Source organism: Notolabrus celidotus, chromosome 12, assembly GCF_009762535.1.
Source record: "Notolabrus celidotus isolate fNotCel1 chromosome 12, fNotCel1.pri, whole genome shotgun sequence".
Lineage (NCBI taxonomy): Eukaryota > Metazoa > Chordata > Actinopteri > Labriformes > Labridae > Notolabrus > Notolabrus celidotus.
The window spans coordinates 29,594,067-29,614,294 of record NC_048283.1 but is presented as its reverse complement, the minus strand read 5'-3'; the positions used below and the strand labels follow the sequence as shown (position 1 = coordinate 29,614,294).

The window sequence follows — 20,228 nt, the reverse complement described above, 5'->3', positions numbered from 1 at the left end:
CTCCTACATTTTCCTCTCTTCTCCATGGGCTCTCTCCTTTTAAATAAACATTAATTTTTTTTCTCTGTCTTACACACACAGACACGCACATTCACACACACACACTCACATGAACAATCAAGGCGTGATACAGGCAGACTCATTCTTTGCCTGGCCCCAGGACCTGGAATGATTGATAGGAGAGGCAGCAGGGCAGCAGAAATAAGTGAAGGAAAGCAAACAGTGTTGCATGCTCTTACCTCTGCACTTTGATGGTATTGTTCAATTGGCTGTTTCTGTTTAATGCTGCCATTAACATCCACGCAATGTTACCAGCTGTCATGGTAACGCATTAATGGGGAGCAAGAAGTCCCTTTTTTTTACTCTTTGAACAGAAAGACTTCTTCAATCTAGCTTTGTTTACTGGCTCTATTGACTCTATTGTTTATAGGACAGTTGTATCTTACTACGGACACTCTGGATTATGTTAAATATAATGCAGCAGTTTCATCATTTGAGGATCTTTCTTGTACAGGTCTTTGACTCAGGGTGGCTGTTAAAGAAACAAAGGGAAAAGGTAAAGCACAGATATGTCACGTTCAGGTACCTCTCCTATGTATCTTATATTCTGGTAGTAAATCACATCATACCATGGACTGCAAGGTTGGACCGTGCATCTCCCCTTCCTCCCTCTGCTGAAACGAACGCTTCAATTCTTCCCTCGTGGATGCTGGTATCTTGTGTAGTTGTGGTCTGCGAAGTAGAGATAATCCTATGGCACTGTGCTGCTGACGTCCCGTCCCTTCAGTTAACCAACTTTGACTTAATGATAACACAGCGTAGATCACAAAGGTCAATACAGTTTACAGGAAAAACTGCTTCTTGTGTCAGTTGAAAGTTAAACCAAAAAGGTTATCAGGAGAGCAAAAGCAGGCAGACAATCCACCATCATGGCGTCCCACCTTCCATCGATGATGATCTGACAACAAGTTATGTATAAACAGATACCATCCACCCTAGTCAATGGTAGGGGAAACAGTGCACATATGTACACCTAACTTTTAGGGATGGGCAATGATTTTTGAATATTTGAATATTTATTCACTTAGTAAAAACTTAGGTGTTACTTTGAATATTTTCTCCTTTTAAAAGTAAAAATTTCGAATAAGTGTTGAATAGATGCCAATGATTATCAAATACTATTTTGGCTTGAAATGCCCATCCCTACTTTACTTCTTCTGCTTCATATTGTGCGAGTTCTCTAAAACTTAACTTTGAAGTATATTGTGGAGTGCATACACCCATATACCAACTTAAGTCAGACGGTCCCCAAGTTTGTTTTGTTATTTGTTCCGCAGCTGTAGGTCTTGGTTCATGAACAAACAAGGTAGTGATCCTGCGGCATTTCCCGGGCTCTGTGCTCTGGATTGGATCTGTGGAGGATGAGCTGGCCGCTCTGCCACTGGCCTGTTCTCTCACTCTGCCATCTGAATCTCAGCTAAGCTATCAGGCTGTATTTCAGTTTGCTCTGTGTGTGTGTGTGTGTGTGTGTCTGTGTGTCTCCTCAGTCTATTTCCTTCTGACCGGGGTACAGCGAGGAATAGATTGTTTGTTTGATTGTCTGCCAAAGAGTCCTGTAGAAGTTGAGTTAGTCTTCTTGAAGGTCTTACTATAGAGACAACCAAACTGAAAGTGACAACACAACTCAATATAACCTCAATATCACGGTGCAACACTGATGTTTTTAAATGCAAGATAATTAAAAAACTAAAAACCCAAAGCAAATGCAAGCGTTCAATTAACATAAAGATATGCATATGTGGGTTTGCAGAATTGATTTCAAGCCAATGCTTTGTTTGCTTTAGCTCCACGCTCAGGGACATAGTTTCAGAAGAGCAGAAATCTTCCCCCGAAATCCCAGCAGGACAAACCGTTATCCAAATACAGTTATTTGTGATACACAAGAACCTCAAGCGTTAGCACGTCCACTTGGCTCTCCCTTTCTGTTTCCATAACAAATTAGAGCTGATTTGTGAAGAGCTACATGTTGCTGTTTCTGCAGAATGATCTTTAATTTCTGCCAAGAATCTCTCTCTGTGTGCGCTTGTGTTTGCTCGGTGGGCTCTTGGTCACTCCGTGGCTCTCAGAGGCTCAGTTGACCTGCCAGCTCAGGGAAAACACTGTGTTGTCTCGGCTTCTTTGAATTTGTGCTCGCTATTGAAATTCTCAGCAGTTTAGAAGTTATTCCATGACATGTTCTACATCCATGCCTTTGAATCCTGTGTACATACACAGGCAGATTGAGCTTACTTGCATAGAACTCCCAGTGGCATTTTGATGACGTGAATATATTGAAATTCATTACCCTACTTATGTTATGGTTTCTTTAGTATCTATATCTATCCATATATCTACTAATAATGCTATAAGGTTAGTTTAATATAAATAGTGATTTGTTCTGCAGCTTATTTTAGTCTACATTCACAAACATCTTCAATTTGTTCAGCTCTTCAGCTCTGTTCTCCCTAAAGCACCAACAGCTTTCCTTTCTTTATTCACACAGCAGCCTGCCTCCCTCCTGCCGTTCTCCCTCACTGTTTGTGTCTGAACTTTTGTCAACATTCATCAGCAGCAGGTTTTATAAAGACAGCCATCAATCTATCACTCCACATTGGGTTATCACAACAGGTGGTCTGAGTGAAAACGAGGCTCGGTAATGACCGGCAACGATCCAAAACTAAGTGTGCAGAGTGACATCGGCAGCAACCAGCTGCACGTAACTTTTAACACAGCGGTATGAGAAGTTTCTTATTTAACATGGGACGTCAGGCTTCAATGAATGCATACTGCAGCACCTCTCTATTTGTCTGATCACCTGCAGTGCATAGTAAGGGGTAGAGTGATGAGAGAGCCTCTAAATCTTTGATCCTGGATGGCAATCCTATACAGTTAAAACAAGAAACATCTAAAAATGTACTTGAATGTCCTTCCAACTTACATTCTCTGTGGGAAACTGAGTATTTCATCTGTACCCATAATGTTTCTAAACCATTACAGGGCGAATAATAAGCTATCATAAGCTTGCATTTCCACTGTAATTTCATCACTAGGATTAACATGCCACGCCATTTAGTACAATAAGTGAACAGCATACAAAGCATCAGTGCAGGCCTATTTAGTTTGTATATAATGTTGTATTGGACAGGAGTCTGCAGGGTTGTCGATGTTGTTGTATCTGATGGATAAAGAAGATGGACAGCAGAGTCCTCTTGTAGGTGAAAGCCTGAAACGAATCCAATCTATTGATCTAATAAGGGATTTTTCTAAACTTGATTTTGTTTTTATTAATCCAAAGTAATGTGACTCTGCACATTAAGAAATTGTTCACATTGTCAGGTTATAATGAACTGTGCAGCGAGTTGACAGTTGGATAAGACAGGACAGAGCTGATTGGTTTTCCTGCCTCTGTTGTCAATCCTCCGGCCTTCAGTTCGCTCCAGAGACGGATCACTTTGTGCTCAATTTCCCTGCTAATGAAGGGGTGTTGGGGCACGTATACGCATCAGTGGTGTTTGAGAGGTAACTACACATACTGAATGGCAAAGAAGTGCAAATACAGTGTTTTGGTGGCCGGCTGCCATCCCTCTCCATTGAGCTCTGTGTGTCTTTGGGTCTGCTGCTGGCCTGCCCCTGGGCAGAGCCACTTGCTCCAAACTCAGTGCCACAAACACTCTCCACCTTCATCCGGCTCTCTCTTTTTCCACTTCTGTTACTTAGCTTTCTTTTTCCGTGTGTCTTCCCTTCTTCTCATTTGTCACTGCAGACTCAGTTGTCTTATTAAGACAACACTTGAAACCTCTCCCACCTGCTAACCCCTACTCGCTAATTTTTCTCTATGAAAGGTAGCATACTGCATTCTGCAGTGGGTTTGTCACTATGCTTATGATCACAGCCAGGAAAGACATGCAGAGCCAGACACCACTGACACCTCCTCCTCCTCCCTCTCCCTTGGTTTGTCACAGAACTGCTTCATGGACTGTAATCTCTTTTTCCCCCTTCATGTACCCCATCTTTCTCCATTCCTCTCCCTCCTTCCCTTCCCCACCTCTCTGTGTTCACCATCCATCTCCCCCGCTTACTTTGTCTCACTGACCATGCCAATCACTTTATAAAAGGCTAGATTAAACCGCTAGATTGGTACAGGATGGGCGGTGAGCAGAGTGTCTCTGCCTGTCAGCCTGTCTGTCCCCAACATGTGCTCCAATCCAGATGTTTTTACAGTTCAGTGAGACTTCATCGTGATGAGGAAGAGGCTCTTCAGCTCTGCCTTTCTCGTGGGCAGAACATTGCTGTTTGTTTTCTGCGTTGAGTTTAGCAGAGGCAGCGGCATGTACTGTGAGTGAGAAGCGTGTGTGTGTGTGTGTGTGTGTGTGTGTGTGTGTGTGTGTGTGTGTGTTTGTGGGAGGTTTGTTAAAAGCTGTATAAATTAATCCAAATACACCGGAAAAAGCTGTGTGCGTGACTGCAAACTCCCTCTCCACTTGATCCCAAAACACAGTTCTGAGCCTCTTTGTGAGTGCGACATTGCTCTGGGAGGTCAAATGCCTAGAAGTGACCAACTGAAACGTTAATATATTTTGACCAAAGTCACCCCCTGCTTTACATAACGCCACAACCAGGGGTCGAATTCAGGACTTCAGAAAGGAGCCAACACAGAAATGTCACCTTTTGTTGCAAAGTGACATCACATGTTCCCTCACTTACTCCCTTTTCAGACTCTCCACCTTCCACCCCCCCTCCTTTATTCTATTTTCTTCTCCCAGCCTCTTCCTCTTTTTCCCTATTCTCTACAACCCGGCTTCTGCTATTTTTCTTTACATCTGATCCCCACCATCCCTTTTTCCATCTTCGCAGTTTGTTCCCGTTAACAGCTCCAGCAGGAGAGGGATGTGCTACACAGGCCGGGGTCTAGGGGGCCACAGCTGCCCAATAACACCCTGATTTATCAACCTCCTCCAGCCAGCCTGCATGGAGATGCTGTTTTGCTCGCTTGCTTGTGTTGTTACTTACAGCCGACGAGGCAGGTTGTTTATATTTCTGGCTGTGCGTCCTTAGGATGTGTCAGGCGAAATGAAATGACTCCCCTTGCAATGTATCTGGCTTTCTTTGCGGGAGCTGAAGCCTGCCCGTGTATCTATCAAGTCTTTCTCCCTCTACCAGAATATATTGCTGACATAAGGAATGAAAGGATGACTGGTGATCCCTTATTGAAGTTTGTTTTTAGAAATCTCCACCACAGCTCCTTGATAACAAGAGACGAAGCCTTTGTTTTTCCTTTTGTTTTGGTGCATTTGTCCTTCACATCTTCGTTGCTCAGCTTTTCACTGTATTTCTCACATCTTCAATCTCCGCCCCTCTGTTCGTACACCATGTCCACTTCCAGATGGAGATCAGATATATTCACAGATCCAAAAGAAAAACCACCAAGCTGATATCAATGAAGTGAAATTCTTAATTTAATGGTTTCTCTCTCTCTCTCCTTTTCTTTGTCCCATCCCTCTCTCTACCTCTCTTCCTGCTTCTAGTCCAGTACCAGATGGAGATGATGCGTTCCCTGCGTCATGTCAACATTGACCATCTGCATGTGGGCTGGTACCAGTCTACCTTCTATGGCTCCTTTGTCAGCAGAGCGCTCCTCGACTCCCAGTTCAGCTACCAGCACGCCATTGAAGAGTCAGTTGTTCTCATCTATGGTAAGAGGACCCACACAAACTACTGGAGAGTGACTGTGATGAAGGATTGTTTTTAAAATTATATCATCACCCTCAGTCAGGAGGCCACAGACAAACACTGTTGGAATAAGTTCTAGAGAATATGTTTTTCTCTGTTTCACACATACAGTAGACTGTATTGGACATGTTGAACTCAACATAAGTGCTGTTGAGCAAGCATGATGTAAAGAGGCGGACTTTGAGCCTCCTAGCCAACAGCTACAGTGTTCCCGCCTGTCAATGAAGTCAGCTGTGCCTCTTATATTTGAAGACTCGTAATCTCAATATCTTCAAAATTGCAGAGTTACGAAAAAATGTACCCCCCGTACAGTGTGTTACGATCGAGGAATGAGCTATCCAGACTACACTCGTCTTTTGTACCAGGCTGTAAACATGTTTATTTATGCTGTAAAGATCGGCTTCTTTGAATTGGTGTGTATGTGGTTTCCGGTACTTCCAGAGCCGGCCTCAAGCAGACGCTCAATCTGCAGTTTTTAACACTTCCGCATTGGCTTCAATTCTCGCATCCGGAGGTTGCTGCTTGGTTTCACTGGATGAGACCATCACCTTGCCGTACACAAGTCTCCAACCCTCTTGGACATTTTAGAGTGTTATAATCTATACCTATCTGGGATTCATTTGGGCTTTTTTGAATATCTAACAGGAGAAGTTCAAAAAGCAGAAATCTGTTGGATACAGTTTAACTGAAGGCAAGAGGTTGCACCAGATTCCAGTCTGGTGTTTCCCAACTAGATAAATCACTCAAATCTTTGATGACTTGTATTCATTTAAAAGTTAGAACACCTTGAACAATCGCCCCCTCTAACTTTCAGACTATTTCGTTGGGTGAATTACAAGAAGCCTATCATAATCAATTAAACTCCAGAGCAAGACAACATGGATATTTCACCCTACTACGTACTGTGAGTTGAAAATACAATTATTATCAGTGTTCTGTGGTGTCATTACAACACAGAACTTTAAGCCCTGATCAAATATATTTGAAAAAGGATTTATAGTCTATTATAGCAGCATAGTTGACATGCTTGTAAGGTTGAAAATATTAGTCTGTCTCTTTCTGGTAAGTGTCTTTAGTCGTCTTAGTGTCTTCTCTTTAAAACAGAAACCTGTGTGTATATGAAATGTGCTTAAAAAGCCATGACGGGTTCAACTGTGGGTCAGTACAGTCAGTGGTTCAATAGGCGGGTCTAATTTTAACAATCTGTTGCCGTCTTTAGCAGACAAAGCTTTATTGACAAAGCTGTAAAAGAACAAGAGGTCAGATCTGCTTCTTTATTGTCCGGCCATTCAGCCATTCAAGGCGACCACCAATGACAAATCTTCATGTTGGAAACAGGCTTGAAGTGTTGAAGCCATAGTTTAGATTTGCACATTACACCACAAAGAAATACCAAATCTTTATAATCTTTTGTAACAATGGGGAAAAAAACTCACAAAGGCATGCTGAGGTTCAATAAGTCAGGTCAGTGTTTGTTTGACTTTTTGAGGCTCTAAAATGGAACCATTACAATTGATGTGAAGCAGGCATTTATAGTTTATATTAATTTATATCATGATCAAACAATCACAAGTTAAATTTAGTCTCTTTTATTCAAAAGCTTCCCCAAAATAGGACCGCCTCATAGAAGTTTTAAAATATTCCGATGTGACTGACGTGTAGAGAGTCTTTGAGAAAAGTTGGAGTTCCAGGTGTTCCAAAAGATTAGTTGAGGTTAGCAAATATTTAAAAAGCAGTCGTTCCGTTTCAAGGTAAATCGTGCCAGCATTTACATTCACATCACATCAAAGTTAATCTTCACAGCTTGAAGAAAAACGATGAAGCCTTACTTTAAGTGCAGAATTGATGGGAAAAATGTCCTTTTCTGCCAAATGCTATCAAAGAACACAGTGGCAGTGTACAAGTGGGACGGGGACCTGCAAATAACTACCCCTGCATCAAACACCACAAAGACCTGTGGTTCCAGTAATTCATCAATGGCAGCTAAAGAAAGCAGCAGGTGACGCCTTGTCTCATGGAGGTGTAGCACATGTCTGTCCGCAGCAAATGAAAGGACGACAGCGTGGGAGGCAATGACATTCAGAAAACAGGGAAAATACACGGGATTAACAGGGAGGCTGGAAGCCACTAACATGACACCTATGGGCATCATGTGTATGCACCTGCCTCACAGAAAAAACCTTTAAGAGCTGCACATAATTACCACACCACAAATGCCATCCCAGATGGTGTAAGCTTTCTTTCAGATGACAGCAAATTAACACCTGTCACTTTCAAACAGCGTGCATTTAACTCCTCTGTGTTCACGAAATTCTAATTCATCACCACAAATTAACAAGACTACATTATTGTCTTTTTATAGTACAATGAATGTTTGTCTATATTTAAAGTCTGGTGAGTAAGTCACATACCAGCTACTTACATACACACAAAAGGCCCTTACAGAACCAAGGCTGTTTTCCTGCCGCTTTAACACAGCTCTAATCTGCTTTAACAGATTCTTCATACAAATGTGTGATCTGTTAGTGGGGCTCTGGATTTCAGCATGGGAAGTTGACCAATCATGTAACAGCCTGCTTGTATGTTGGATCACAGTCTATATTGAGAGTAAAAGCAGGCAGAACAGAATCCATTCAATGGCATCTGGGCTCCCATCACCTAATGTGATGATGATTTATTTATCTCTCTAAACAGGTATCTGCATGCAAATGCAGCTAATCTGTTCTGAATTTGAACACATCGGCTTGAACCCGGGTCACAGAGGCCAATCAGCATAGATTTCCAGATTCTGGACCGGTCACTCGAGGATGCATCAGAGACGATCAGTCTGACCTCCGTGAAACCAACAAGCATGTTAAATGTAGTTACTTGATAAAATGGTCATTGTGCTGTGCTGTGCTGTGCTGTGAAGCTCCCTGTCAACAGGTCAGGACTGAAAGAAAACATGTAAGGACTGGGTGACATTGTTGTCTCGCTCCCCTGCTCTCGGTCTGTCTGCAACGGACATAAACGTGTGTGTCTTTATGAAATGCTAAAGGACTTAACAGATAGTAAGGATTTGCTGACCAATGAATGAGGAGAGCTAGCTGTGTAGAGACTGTACTGGTGGTTGTAACATAGACACACACACCAAGCAGGATGAAGTGTGTTTTCAGCTGCAAGCAAAGTAAATCTGGCCCCTCCTTGCACGTTGGTGACAAGACAAAAGGATATTTAGCTTTATGACTCTTCTACCTCCTTGAAAATGGTCAGCAAATAACCTTTCTTTTTCCAGTTTTGCTGCATTGTTTTCTTTTACAAAGATCTCGCTCAACATTATTTCTGTTGATCGGCCGCTACTGCCGGCCCCCTCTCACTTTCATGCCCTTGGAGTGTGGATCCTTTTTTCACAGGCTTCATGTTTTTAGGTACTATCAAATGTAAATGTGACAGATATAGCATTGTTTAAAAGCACATGGTGTTGAAAAGTATTGAACATTTTGACAACCTATCTGGGATGCCTGAAAGGTTGGCCATCATTATGAGAGGCAAAGATTGTTGCCAGTGGATAGTCAGTGTGTTCTGAGATCGTACACCTCTTAATGTGCAGACTTCCCATCCTTTAGATTTATGAACTCAAAATAATAATTGAGTGACATACGATATTCTATTGAAACAGCTCAATGTTTATCTACTCACCTCAAGTCAAGACAGAGCCGGCAAACCAAAGTGTCATTTTACAAACTGATGGAAGAAGCTGTGAATTTCATCAATGTTTCCCCAGGCCCTGCTCTTTATCTCTTTCAGGGTTGTCATGTTCCCAGATCGTATAAAACCATGACAGACAAAGATTAATTTTAACCAGCTGAAGTATGAACCCCTCAATCTAGTGCTGCCATCCAGCCGGCCATGAGGAAGGAAGTCAGTCATCCCGCTCTTTCTCATTCTAAACGAGCTCTCCTGTTAATGTCAGTCAATAATGCAGCGCTTAATGGATCAAAGCACCTCAAAGGAATTGACATTATCTCTGTTTAAAGTCAAAGAGAAAGAAAATGGATTTGGTTTTTGTTCCCTTCGTCATTAGCTCCCCGGTCGTTTTAATGCCGAGGGACAAATCAGTCAAGTGACCAACCGGCGAGTTAATAGCTTCCGTCCAATGACAGTTTGGAATTAGAGGAGGTTGTTAAACCAATTGGCTAAAAACGTTTGCCTTAGAAACACTTTACTTATAAAAGGTGAACAGTTGGAGAGGTAAGAATCGACAGGAGCAAAGAAAACCTGCCACGGCTCTTAGCAAGCCGGGGACATTAAGTACAACAGTTTGTGCCTCAAACATCAGGAAAGGAAAGCTTAAATGGTTCTTTGTAACTGAATGCATTAAGCTTTAAACGTCTCAATTTACTGTCCACATTAATGCTCGAGTCAGACTTCAAATGTGACCAATATTCATGAGATTTAAACAACATAGACCTTATTATAGGCTGTTCTTTATTTACTGGAATTTTTTGTTATTCTGGTTTGATACATTTTGAAATTCCCAACCCCTGTATCAGCTTTGTGGCCTAAATATCAACTTTATTTTGGTATTTCACTTTTCTAATTTGTCATATTTAAGAAAAATCTGAAACAAGCCTACTCCCTGATCTGCTCAGAGTTCTTCCTCTTTATATTCACAAAAAACACATTTATATTTAATGTGTGCAAAATAAAAATAAAACGCTCATAAAGACCAGCCTTCCCTTTCTGGAAGCATCCCCTTCTCAAATTAAAAATACCCATCATGCTAGACCATGCAAGATTTTAATTTAGTCGCCAAGCTTCCAACTGCTAGGAGAGAGCTGTCTTAATCAAATGTGGCTGTCACCATCCAGCCTCAGTGGAGATTGGCCAGCATGAATTGAGATTGGCTGCGCCTTGTTTGAGATCGGCTGTGCTCTGGGCAAATGGCTTTTCACAGTTGGCTTTTGGGAAGTGAATAAGTCACACTAAGATTTTTGGTAGACTGCGGTTTGCTGGCTGTCAGCCTTTCCAGCCTGAGCCAGTAAAACACTTTTTTTTCTCTTTAGCAAGCAGCATAAACAGGCAAGCAGGAAGTGAAATAGAATTTGACAGAGTTATTCCTCAGAGTCTGTCTAGATGCTCTTAAGTTTTCAGCCTTTTTAAAAGTGTAACTTTACCCTTCAGTTTGTTCAATTGATTTATTATAATAGAACCTCAGCTGTGGCACCTTCTTCTTGGAATTGACACACCATTCGCTCCTCCACTCCCTCCCTCTCCTGCTCAGACTTCTAAGCATGTAGAGACTTTCCTTACAGGCACAATCATTTGTAATGTGAGTAAACCTGCTGATTAGGACACACGGTGGAGGCTGTGTTCTTTCCCTGATGAGTTTTATAGTAGCTCCTCTCCAGCTAGAACCATTTAAGTGGGCCTGTGCAGTATGAGACAAATGGACCATCTGTGATTGGATTGGTCAGTATTGCTGTAGGAAGAGCTCTTGATGTGTGCGTTTAGTCAGCTAAATGATTAAACGTAGGCACCCTCACTAATTGGCACCAGAATTACTAGTCAATTAAACCAATTAATGCATTTTTTATTATTCCCAACCTGAATTGCTGGTCATGTGGTGTGTCCATAGACTATAATATATGGACGTAGTCTACGTGACATCACCCGTTGGTCTTTGAAGCCTATCGTCGTCAGACACTGTATTGAAAATGCTGACTCAGCCTTACTCTTTGATGACCTATAAGGAGGGAAACGGGTCGAGTTGAGGTGAGGTGATCTTTCAGCCACCTCACTGACAGCTACAGTGTGCCTGCATGTCAGCTTAATTGGCCATGCTCTTAATTATTCGAAACTCATCATTTTAAATATTTGCTGTAAAGGTTGTCATCTTTGAATATGTGTTTGCATGTGGTTTCCAATGCTTCTGCAGCCAGCCTCAAGCAGACCTCGTCCTGTAACCGGCCTGATCTGTTTCTTTTCTATGTCAGCAGTGAGAACAACACATTGTACAAATGCCACCAAAGACCAGGAAAAACATCTTGTTCACCTTTTTAATATTAACCTTGTTATGTGAGAATTTGTATTGGTGTCATTTATGTGGCTGCAGAAATGCAATTTTATTTGAATTTTGTATGTCTTGTAAATTTGACAAATGTTTTCCAAACAAACTTTTCAGATTTTGAATTTTATTTCAATTTCAGCCATATTTTGAATTGTAAGTCGGTTGTAAACATATCACACCATACTATCATCAAAAAGTTAATTTAATGCCCCAATTTCTAAAGAAACAAACACTTCTGTGAATAATTGAAATACCCAGGGACCCACTAAAACCACCACTTGTGGGTCCCTGGGACTCACACCACTGAAAACCTTGACCTTCATTCGACCTTGTTGAGGTCGAATGAAGGTCTTAAAAAGCACTGATTTAAAAATCCTGATCAAATCTATTGACCATAGTTTCTCTGTCTATCTTTTGTTCCTTATGTTATCCCTGTTTGCAAAATGACTCTCCTGAACCCCCAAAATATCCCCAACACATTTATATCCCAAGATTGAAATACCACTAACTCCTCTGAGGGTTGCTGAGTTTGCTCAGACTTCTTCCTTCTGCATCAAAACATTGCAGAAGCATAGCTGTTAAACCCAGGTCTCCAACTGCCAGATACAAATGTATGCACGCTGAGTAAGAAAGCATTGCCTGTTTACATCGATTGACTAGTCTCCTTTATTTGGAAAACTTCAGACTTTTGCTATATTTTTATAGCAGACATCAGACTGATAACTATGACACTGTGATTTGTTGTGCAGCCCATCTCTTGAGATCTGTTTTTACTTATGTTCACCATGGAAACTTGTGATTTCAGACTCCTTCCTATGTTTTTAAATTGATGCTTGACACTTTTGAAATGTGAATCTAGAGCTGCAAATAAACTTTGGACATTGCTTTTATTTTTAGCTCTATGTACTAGAAGAATTAGAGTTGTCAGTTGGAAGAAGTCGAGCATGCGGCAGAAACATCAACCTGTAATAAAACGTGGGAAGCAGATGCTGAATAGTGAACGTTTCCAACTCATTCAATCGTCCTTCAGGTTCTCTTTATCAAGGCACTTACCCCCTGAAATCTTCAGTGGGCGCTTAGAGACCAGTTTGTGTGTTTCTGAAGACAGATATGTTCTATCATTTTGGATAAAGAGAGTACCGACTGCTTAGGATCAACAAGAAAGCCAAAAGCGTCTGACATTTTTAAAAAGCTTGATCAAAAAAACTCTTTTTGTTTTTGTTAAATATCTGAAATGGAATGTGTGCCAGGATTGTTGTCTACTGAATTTAATATTTTCTTTTGAACCCTCATCTTTCATTCCTTTTCTCTCTTTTCATTGCAGATCCCATAAAGACAGCCCAAGGCTCCCTGTCCCTCAAGGCCTACAGGCTTACCCCTAAACTCATGGAGATCTGCAAAGAGAAGGATTTTACACCTGAGGCGTGAGTGAGCTCATAGCACCTAACACAAAACTAAAACACTGAATGTATGAGTTTCATGATTAAATGCATGAAGAGAGGTGTTCAGAAAGTTGTCTTGTTATGTATGCATACACAGTATAGTCTATAGAAAAATGGGCTCACATTTCTTACAGGAACACAGAATGAGAATTTGAGCCTTTCTGCTCTTTTGGCTCCACTTATTCAATGGATGCAAATATTGGCTGCTGTGTCCACAGGGGAGCCATTTAGCTGTAGTTGGAGATTGATGCTGATGCTGATGATTTATCAGCCCGCCCTTGCCCGACAAACAAATGTACCGTGTTTACACTTTTTCTGACCCCAAGGCTTATTGTAATTGCTTTTAAATTGCAGCTAAAAAAATAAATGTAATGAGGAGGCCATTTTCAAGGCAGTTCAGTTTAGTCCAAGTGCACAATCTCATACATGCATAAACACATGCAACTGTGTGGCTGTGCAAACACTGAGAAAACAGAATTATGAAGAAGTCCCAGCAGTATCAAACTGCCACCCATTCAGAACATTTGGATATGCATTTTTAAATCCACTAAAAGCAAGTAGATTAGGAGGGATAAAGGACAAATTAACTGCATCATTTCATTTTTCTCTCTTCTTTCCTCTATATTTCTCCACCTGTGTGTCTCTATTGCCAACTACTTGGTTATTGACCCAGTGTGCTTGGCCCAGAGTCAGGAACCTTCTCATTTCTGCAGCTTTTCATTAGTTCCTATGATTTATTACAGCTCCAATCTGTAGCTATCACTGTTCCCAATAAACCTGTGATTGAAAGAGGGCAGCTCCAGGCAGGAAAGGACAATATCACCACGTAACAACAATCTTGTCCTGTCCTTTTATTTTCAGGATAGAATCTGAATATTAATAACGCTTCCTTTTTTTCTACTAAAGACGCAAAACTTCAAAAGCGTTTGGTTTCTCCCTCCCTCCACAATATGTGGAAAAAGCAATCTCTTTCATGTTGGTATATTTGATGTTAAGCGTGCATATATTGTGCATCTCTCTGAAATGAAAGGCAGGCATGGACGAGTGTTGAATAGACCCGTCCCTTTGAACTGTCCTGCCAGTCTGCTGTGCGGATGGAGGCAGTGGTCAATAGCCTCCACTTCAGCACACAATATGAAGCCTCAAATTAGTCGGCCCGTGGAGTCAACCTTTGGCTCTGTCCAGCGGGGCCATGCTTGGAAAGAGCATGGCATTAAGTGTGCCAAAGTCCAGTAGGGTTGGAGCAATTTGTCCTGCCTAGAAATGTGCTGGACTCCCATTTCCTCATAGGCATCTTTTTTAGATGGCTCTGCAGGCATTTGAAAAGGTCATAATCTCCAGGAAATATTTGAAAGCACTGCAGATGGATAATTGTGCCAATATGTATAACCAACTGTATTTATATAACTATAGATTTCCCCTATAGGCTGCAGAGCTCCATACTGATTTTAGTTCTCCTCGCCCACTGCCTGAGGCAGGGATGTCCACTTTAGTTGCATTAGACTTTCCTCTAAAGTTTGCAGGGGTGAGGCTGTACTTTGAATTTTTATATTACTTCATCACAATCAGATGATGTCTCAAGCCCTGATTCATCACTCTGACAAGCGTTACATAAACATCTCTGTTTCCTGCTACAGTGCACACACTGAATTAATGCAGAGAGCTTATTGATCCCATAACAGACAAGAGCCCTCTAACAAGCTAACATTAGACATATACAGACATTAGTTTGTCGCTGTATCATGCCCTGTGCACAAGTGACAGGCTGAACCAATGCAGTCAGTCAATGCTATTGGATTTATGTGAGACATTAAGCAAAGTTTGAAGTTCCATTTTGTGTTAACAGGCCCATGTCAGAGGAAGAGAGAGAGGGTGAGAGTGAGTGAGTGAGTGAGAGAGAGACAGAGAGAAGCTCTCAGCTCCTGGGGAACAAGAAGAGGTGGTTTAAAATTGGTCGATGCATTGCACACTTTTCAGCAGAGCCCATAAAAAAGTCATTGAGGCTACTGAGTCTGGTGGTGCTCGCGTTTTGCAGTATGGACAGCTGATTGTATCACACAGTGTCAGATATCTAAGTGGGATGTAATTGTGTGGGACAGCATTCTTTTTATTTGCTCTGATGCAGGTCACGTGTTGACAGTACCGAGCTGTACATTCAGTTATTTATGAGGTGATTAGAAGATGAGCGTTAATCAACCAGCTACTGACAGCTATCAAAATGCTCACTCTAATCAGCCATGACAGGTGACCTGCGGGTCCTCCCCACATTTCATGCCATGCACACAGCAACACAAACACTGATGTGACACACATGAGTACAAAAAGTTACACCTGCCATGAGACGCATCACTTTGCTGCAAGTGTCATACACTGAGTATTGATAATTAACGGATGCAAAGAACATTCTCTGAGGCCTTGAGGGAGAAAGAGGTGGACAGGTAAGAGACCGCAACCAGAAGTGTATAAATAGTCAGCAGTTGTTGTTTGTTGGGTAATTATAATTCCTTCAGGAGTCATTCTGCAGCTTCAGTGAGTGAAGCAGTGAACTTCTTTCTATCTTTTGATTTCATGCTGAGTTACAGTAAACAACTAAAGGACACTGATAACAACTTCAGATAGAATAACCTCACTCTCTGACATCGTGTTAAAATGTCTGTCGTAGGATCAGGTCTAGGTTTTCCTTTCACAGTGGGCTCATTTCCACACTGAGTCACTCTCATTTTTATGTTCTTGTGTAACTTCAGGGATCTGATTTGTCCAAATTTATGCTGAATTTCTGATTTTTCCTCCTGAAGAGGTGACCTTTGAATCATACGTATCATGGATATCTAATGTATTTAGAATGAAGCGGGTAATAAACTGCACGGTGAAATGAGGAGGATTTCAGGACATCTGCAGGCTAAAATGTGATATTCATGCTAATGTTTGTGTTAACCTTAACTCAACCCGTCTTAGACCGACAGCAGAGGGCCATGTTGGCTATTTGGGTTTTTTAGCAGGCTGTGCATGTGCTTCAGAGTACGATGGTCCATCAGCTGCTTCCTAACGTTACAGCCAGAGACATGGTGCTAATAAAGTATAATCCGGTTACAATTAGCGCTTCGTTTCCGCCTGTCTTGGTAACAAAAGCTGTAACCGGCTTTAATGTCGCCAGGGTCCTGAACTCAGTAGCTGCAGCACAGCATCTCTCTTCCTCTCTGTCTCTCTCTGTGTATGTCTCAATCTTTTTCTCTGTTTATCTCTGAGGTTACAGGATATTCCCTGTCCATCACTGAAACTTTCTTGCATCCTTCCCCCTGTATATCAAAAGAAAGATTCCATTTTGAGATTTTTCTGAAAAAAAGAACCCTGAACATTTTCATCACAGCTTAAGTCCTGTCCTGTCATTGAATATATGTTATTGGGGAGCTTCCATTTTTTTATTGGATGCCTTTCTGGTATTTAATGTATGTGACAAGCAAGCTGTCAGCTTTTCATAAAGAAAGTTATATAAACTTACATTAACTTCATCATGAAATCTGTGTTATTGAAAACACAATATAGCATGTATAGCATAATGTTTCCCCAGAGTGATGTCACATAGGAATGTTGAATTTGATTTCAGCTTTTTAGAATGTGTTTTTAATATTAGTTGTATTTTTTCACTCAGTTTCACCAATAAAAAATTGTTCATATTATGATTCTGACGGCTTTTCCGAATTTTACAAAAAAGACAAACACATGTGGAAGACACTTGACCCTGAGCTGCCCCTGTGTGTGATTGGGATTAGTTGATACTAATGGGCTCTTTACATAGCAGCCTCTGCCATTAGCATATAAATGTGGCGTGGATGTGACATTTAATGTAAAAGCACTGAGTGGTCAAAAGACTAGACATAAGTCTGTTTACCATTTACATCAAGTTAATTTATTTTGTATTCACTCTAATCAGTCACAGAGAATGCATGAGAATAAAAAACACTTTTTTGCACTTTGTTCTGCGATTCTTTGTGTTGAATTGTTTGAAGTCTTTATAAGTTTAGAAAATAGATGTAAACAGGAAGTGATCAAGTGTTACTGAAAGAGGCCCAAACATTACTGTTATGTCACGTAGTTTGTCTGTTTTCATATTGAAGGCAAATTGTAACTTAATTTCTCTCCCCCTGCTTCTGTCCCTCTCGTCCTGTCGCCCTCCAGTCTGAAGAAGGCCAACATCGGCTTCGAGCATATGTTCGAGGAGGTGCCCATTATCATCAAGAACTCACACCTCATCAGTGCGCTGCTGTGGGAGCTGGAGGACAAGTCCACGGTCGCAGACAAGCACGAACTGCTCAATCTCTCCAGCAGGTGAGCCACGACGTCAAGTAGACATTAACAAAGATGGTCTGAAGCCAGACATCTTTTGTGTAAATATGTTAGCATTCAGTATAAATACAATTGCTTTCTTGAGCTGCTGTTTCCAACAGCTTTCTCTCAGGGGAAAAACATTTACAAGATGTTTCTGCGTGGTGTTGTGAGCCATTTCGTGGGTTTATCAACATCCGTCCCCAATAAAAATCTTGACCTTCAGTCTGGCTGTAAATTTTCCAATCTTAACACCAACATTGTAGGGAGCATGTTAGGTGATTGAGACAGATTTAACTGCTGTATATACCCAGGAGTGATTCAGATTCTCTCCCCACTTTCCTACGTCTTTTACTCCCAAATGAAAATCTTATTTCTGTTTATTTTGGAGTTTAATAATGTTGTATTGCACTCTGAGAAACCTCTGTGAGATCATACTGTTCGGGGGCTTTTCAGTCTTTGGACACGGTAACATAACAGCCTCCTATTTTTAGTGCGCCCCCTGCATCACTGTGTTTTGTAAGCACACGAGCGAGAGCTAACACAGGACAAATAAATGTAAGAAAGAGTCAAATCAAATCCAGGAAAACACAGTTTATTGATGGATGTTTCATCATCACGAAACAATTCAGCTCCAGAAACAGGTGTCACTTTGATTTTATTCATCTGCACATGCTTTCCATGGCTCTGTGCAAAGATATCTGGTGAAGAATAGCGTCTTCTTAAAAGTGTCTGACAAGCTTTAAAACCATGTCATGGTATCTCTTTGAACCTGCAGGCTGCTTTCACAGACATGAGTAAAAGCTGTTTGAAAATTAAAATTGATTTGACGTTGGAGAACTCCTGGGCATTAGTCTGCATCTGAAGTGTACAGGATTGGCTGAAAGACTAAGCACTATTGATGTATTTGGTCCCATGTACAGGCACCATACAGAGCTTCAGTGCTGTACAAAGACTTCTACGGGGGGCTGCTTGGATTTTATCTTTTCATTAGTGTCAAAAAATTAATGAAAGACCAAATCCTGCTACATTTTTTTTAACATTTCTCATAACAAGTATTGTTTGTGTAGCCAAAGCTCACACTTCTGTGCCATTATCTCCAAAACAAATAAAAGAACTCATAAAAGCTGTATTACTGGGTGACATATTCCTTCATTACAATGTTCACAGCTGCTGCACTTTGCTGAGAAACAACACCATCCACTAATAACAGTAGATGCATTTTTGATCTGTTGCTAACAAATGCTTACAGAAGCTGCTCTGTGTTTGACCTGCTTTGTTAGGTTGCATTACGGTTTGTCGTTAGCTGCAGAATTATCATTAAGATGTGCACGGCCTGGGTCAGACTCAGATCAGTTCACAAGTATAAATATGCGGTTGACAATAATAATGAAGGAGGAGACAGATTCAGTGGACCTGTGATGTTGTAGAAGCAGTGTCTAGAAGAAACAACAATATGGAGCTGAGTGTATAAACTACATGAAACTACAGAGGCTGTTTTTGTCTTAATGAAGGAAAATGTCACCCAGTACAGCACCACGGCTCTAATGTGTGGGTATTATAGTTTTCAGCATCATCTACGAGGCTTTAGCTCAACAGACAAAACTTTTTCTCTACTTGTTTTTGTCTTTACATGAGGTTTTCTCCTAATAATACAGAAATACAAACAATACCACAATCCAAGTACTGTAAGTTCTTTTGATCTTGTAGGACTGCCGTGTGATGGAAAGTGTATCATCATTTCAAAAAGTCAAACCTATGGGCTGTGGTGTATAAAGTACTTGAAAGCCATACTTGAGTAAAAGTAGATATCTTACTTGAAATCTACCCATTAAAAAAACACTTGAGTAAAAGTCTTATAGGAGCTCAAATTAAATGTACTTAAGTATCAAAAGTAAAAGTACAAAGAAACAAAACAGATAGAAATAGTTGTTTCTATCACAAGCTTTATTAAGTTTAATTCTCTCTCCCTCCTCAACTCCCTTCTCCTCTTGCTCCCTCCCTTCCTCCTTCTCCTCGTGCTCCCTCCTTTTCTCCCCCCTGCTCCCTCCCTTCCTTAATTAAAGCCCATAAATTTGCGGTTCATCTTCAGCAGAAGTTGGTTTTCAAAGTTGTGAGAGTTGAGTCTTGCTCTTCGTGGGCTGAAGACAAGCCCTGCACTGCTAAATATTCGTTGACAGGCTACAGAGGCAGGTCGAGGTGGGTTCAGCTTCACAGACAACTTGCAGACAGCAGGGAACCATTTCTGTATTGACAATATGGTAAACATACTTATTACTGCGATTAGTTCATTCACTTATTGCAATGTGTGTTTTTAGGTTTGACGATGAGTTTTGGAACGCCATTATTTCTGTGTTTTTCTGCAAACACAGGAGGCACTTCATCCCGTAGGATGAATCTTTCATCCCGGCAAAAGCGAAAAGGTTTTTTAGATATGGCCACGGGAGTCCGTCTTCTCCTGAAGCACAACTAGCAGGTGGTGGAGTGGCGGTATCTCCACTATCACCAGTGGACGAGGCTGCTTCCATCATCCTGTTGAGACTGATGAATATTCACAGGCTGTGTGGTCTCACTGAGATGAGCCCCAGCTTGATTGGAGAGTGCCAGTTATTCGCACAAGAGCACGCACAGTCTTGATAATCCAA

At 41.2% G+C, this 20,228-nt stretch overlaps 1 protein-coding gene across 1 annotated transcript in view; it reads left to right on the top strand.

Moving 5' to 3' along the window:
- LOC117823220 (eukaryotic translation initiation factor 3 subunit H) overlaps positions 1 to 20,228 on the top strand; it is an 83,436-nt gene that overhangs the window by 45,452 nt on the left and 17,756 nt on the right. Inside the window, exons 3-5 of the mRNA XM_034698322.1 lie at positions 5,565 to 5,732; positions 13,143 to 13,242; positions 17,437 to 17,586. Coding sequence (XP_034554213.1) covers positions 5,565 to 5,732; positions 13,143 to 13,242; positions 17,437 to 17,586 — 418 coding nt within the window. The remainder of the gene's footprint in view (positions 1 to 5,564; positions 5,733 to 13,142; positions 13,243 to 17,436; positions 17,587 to 20,228) is intronic.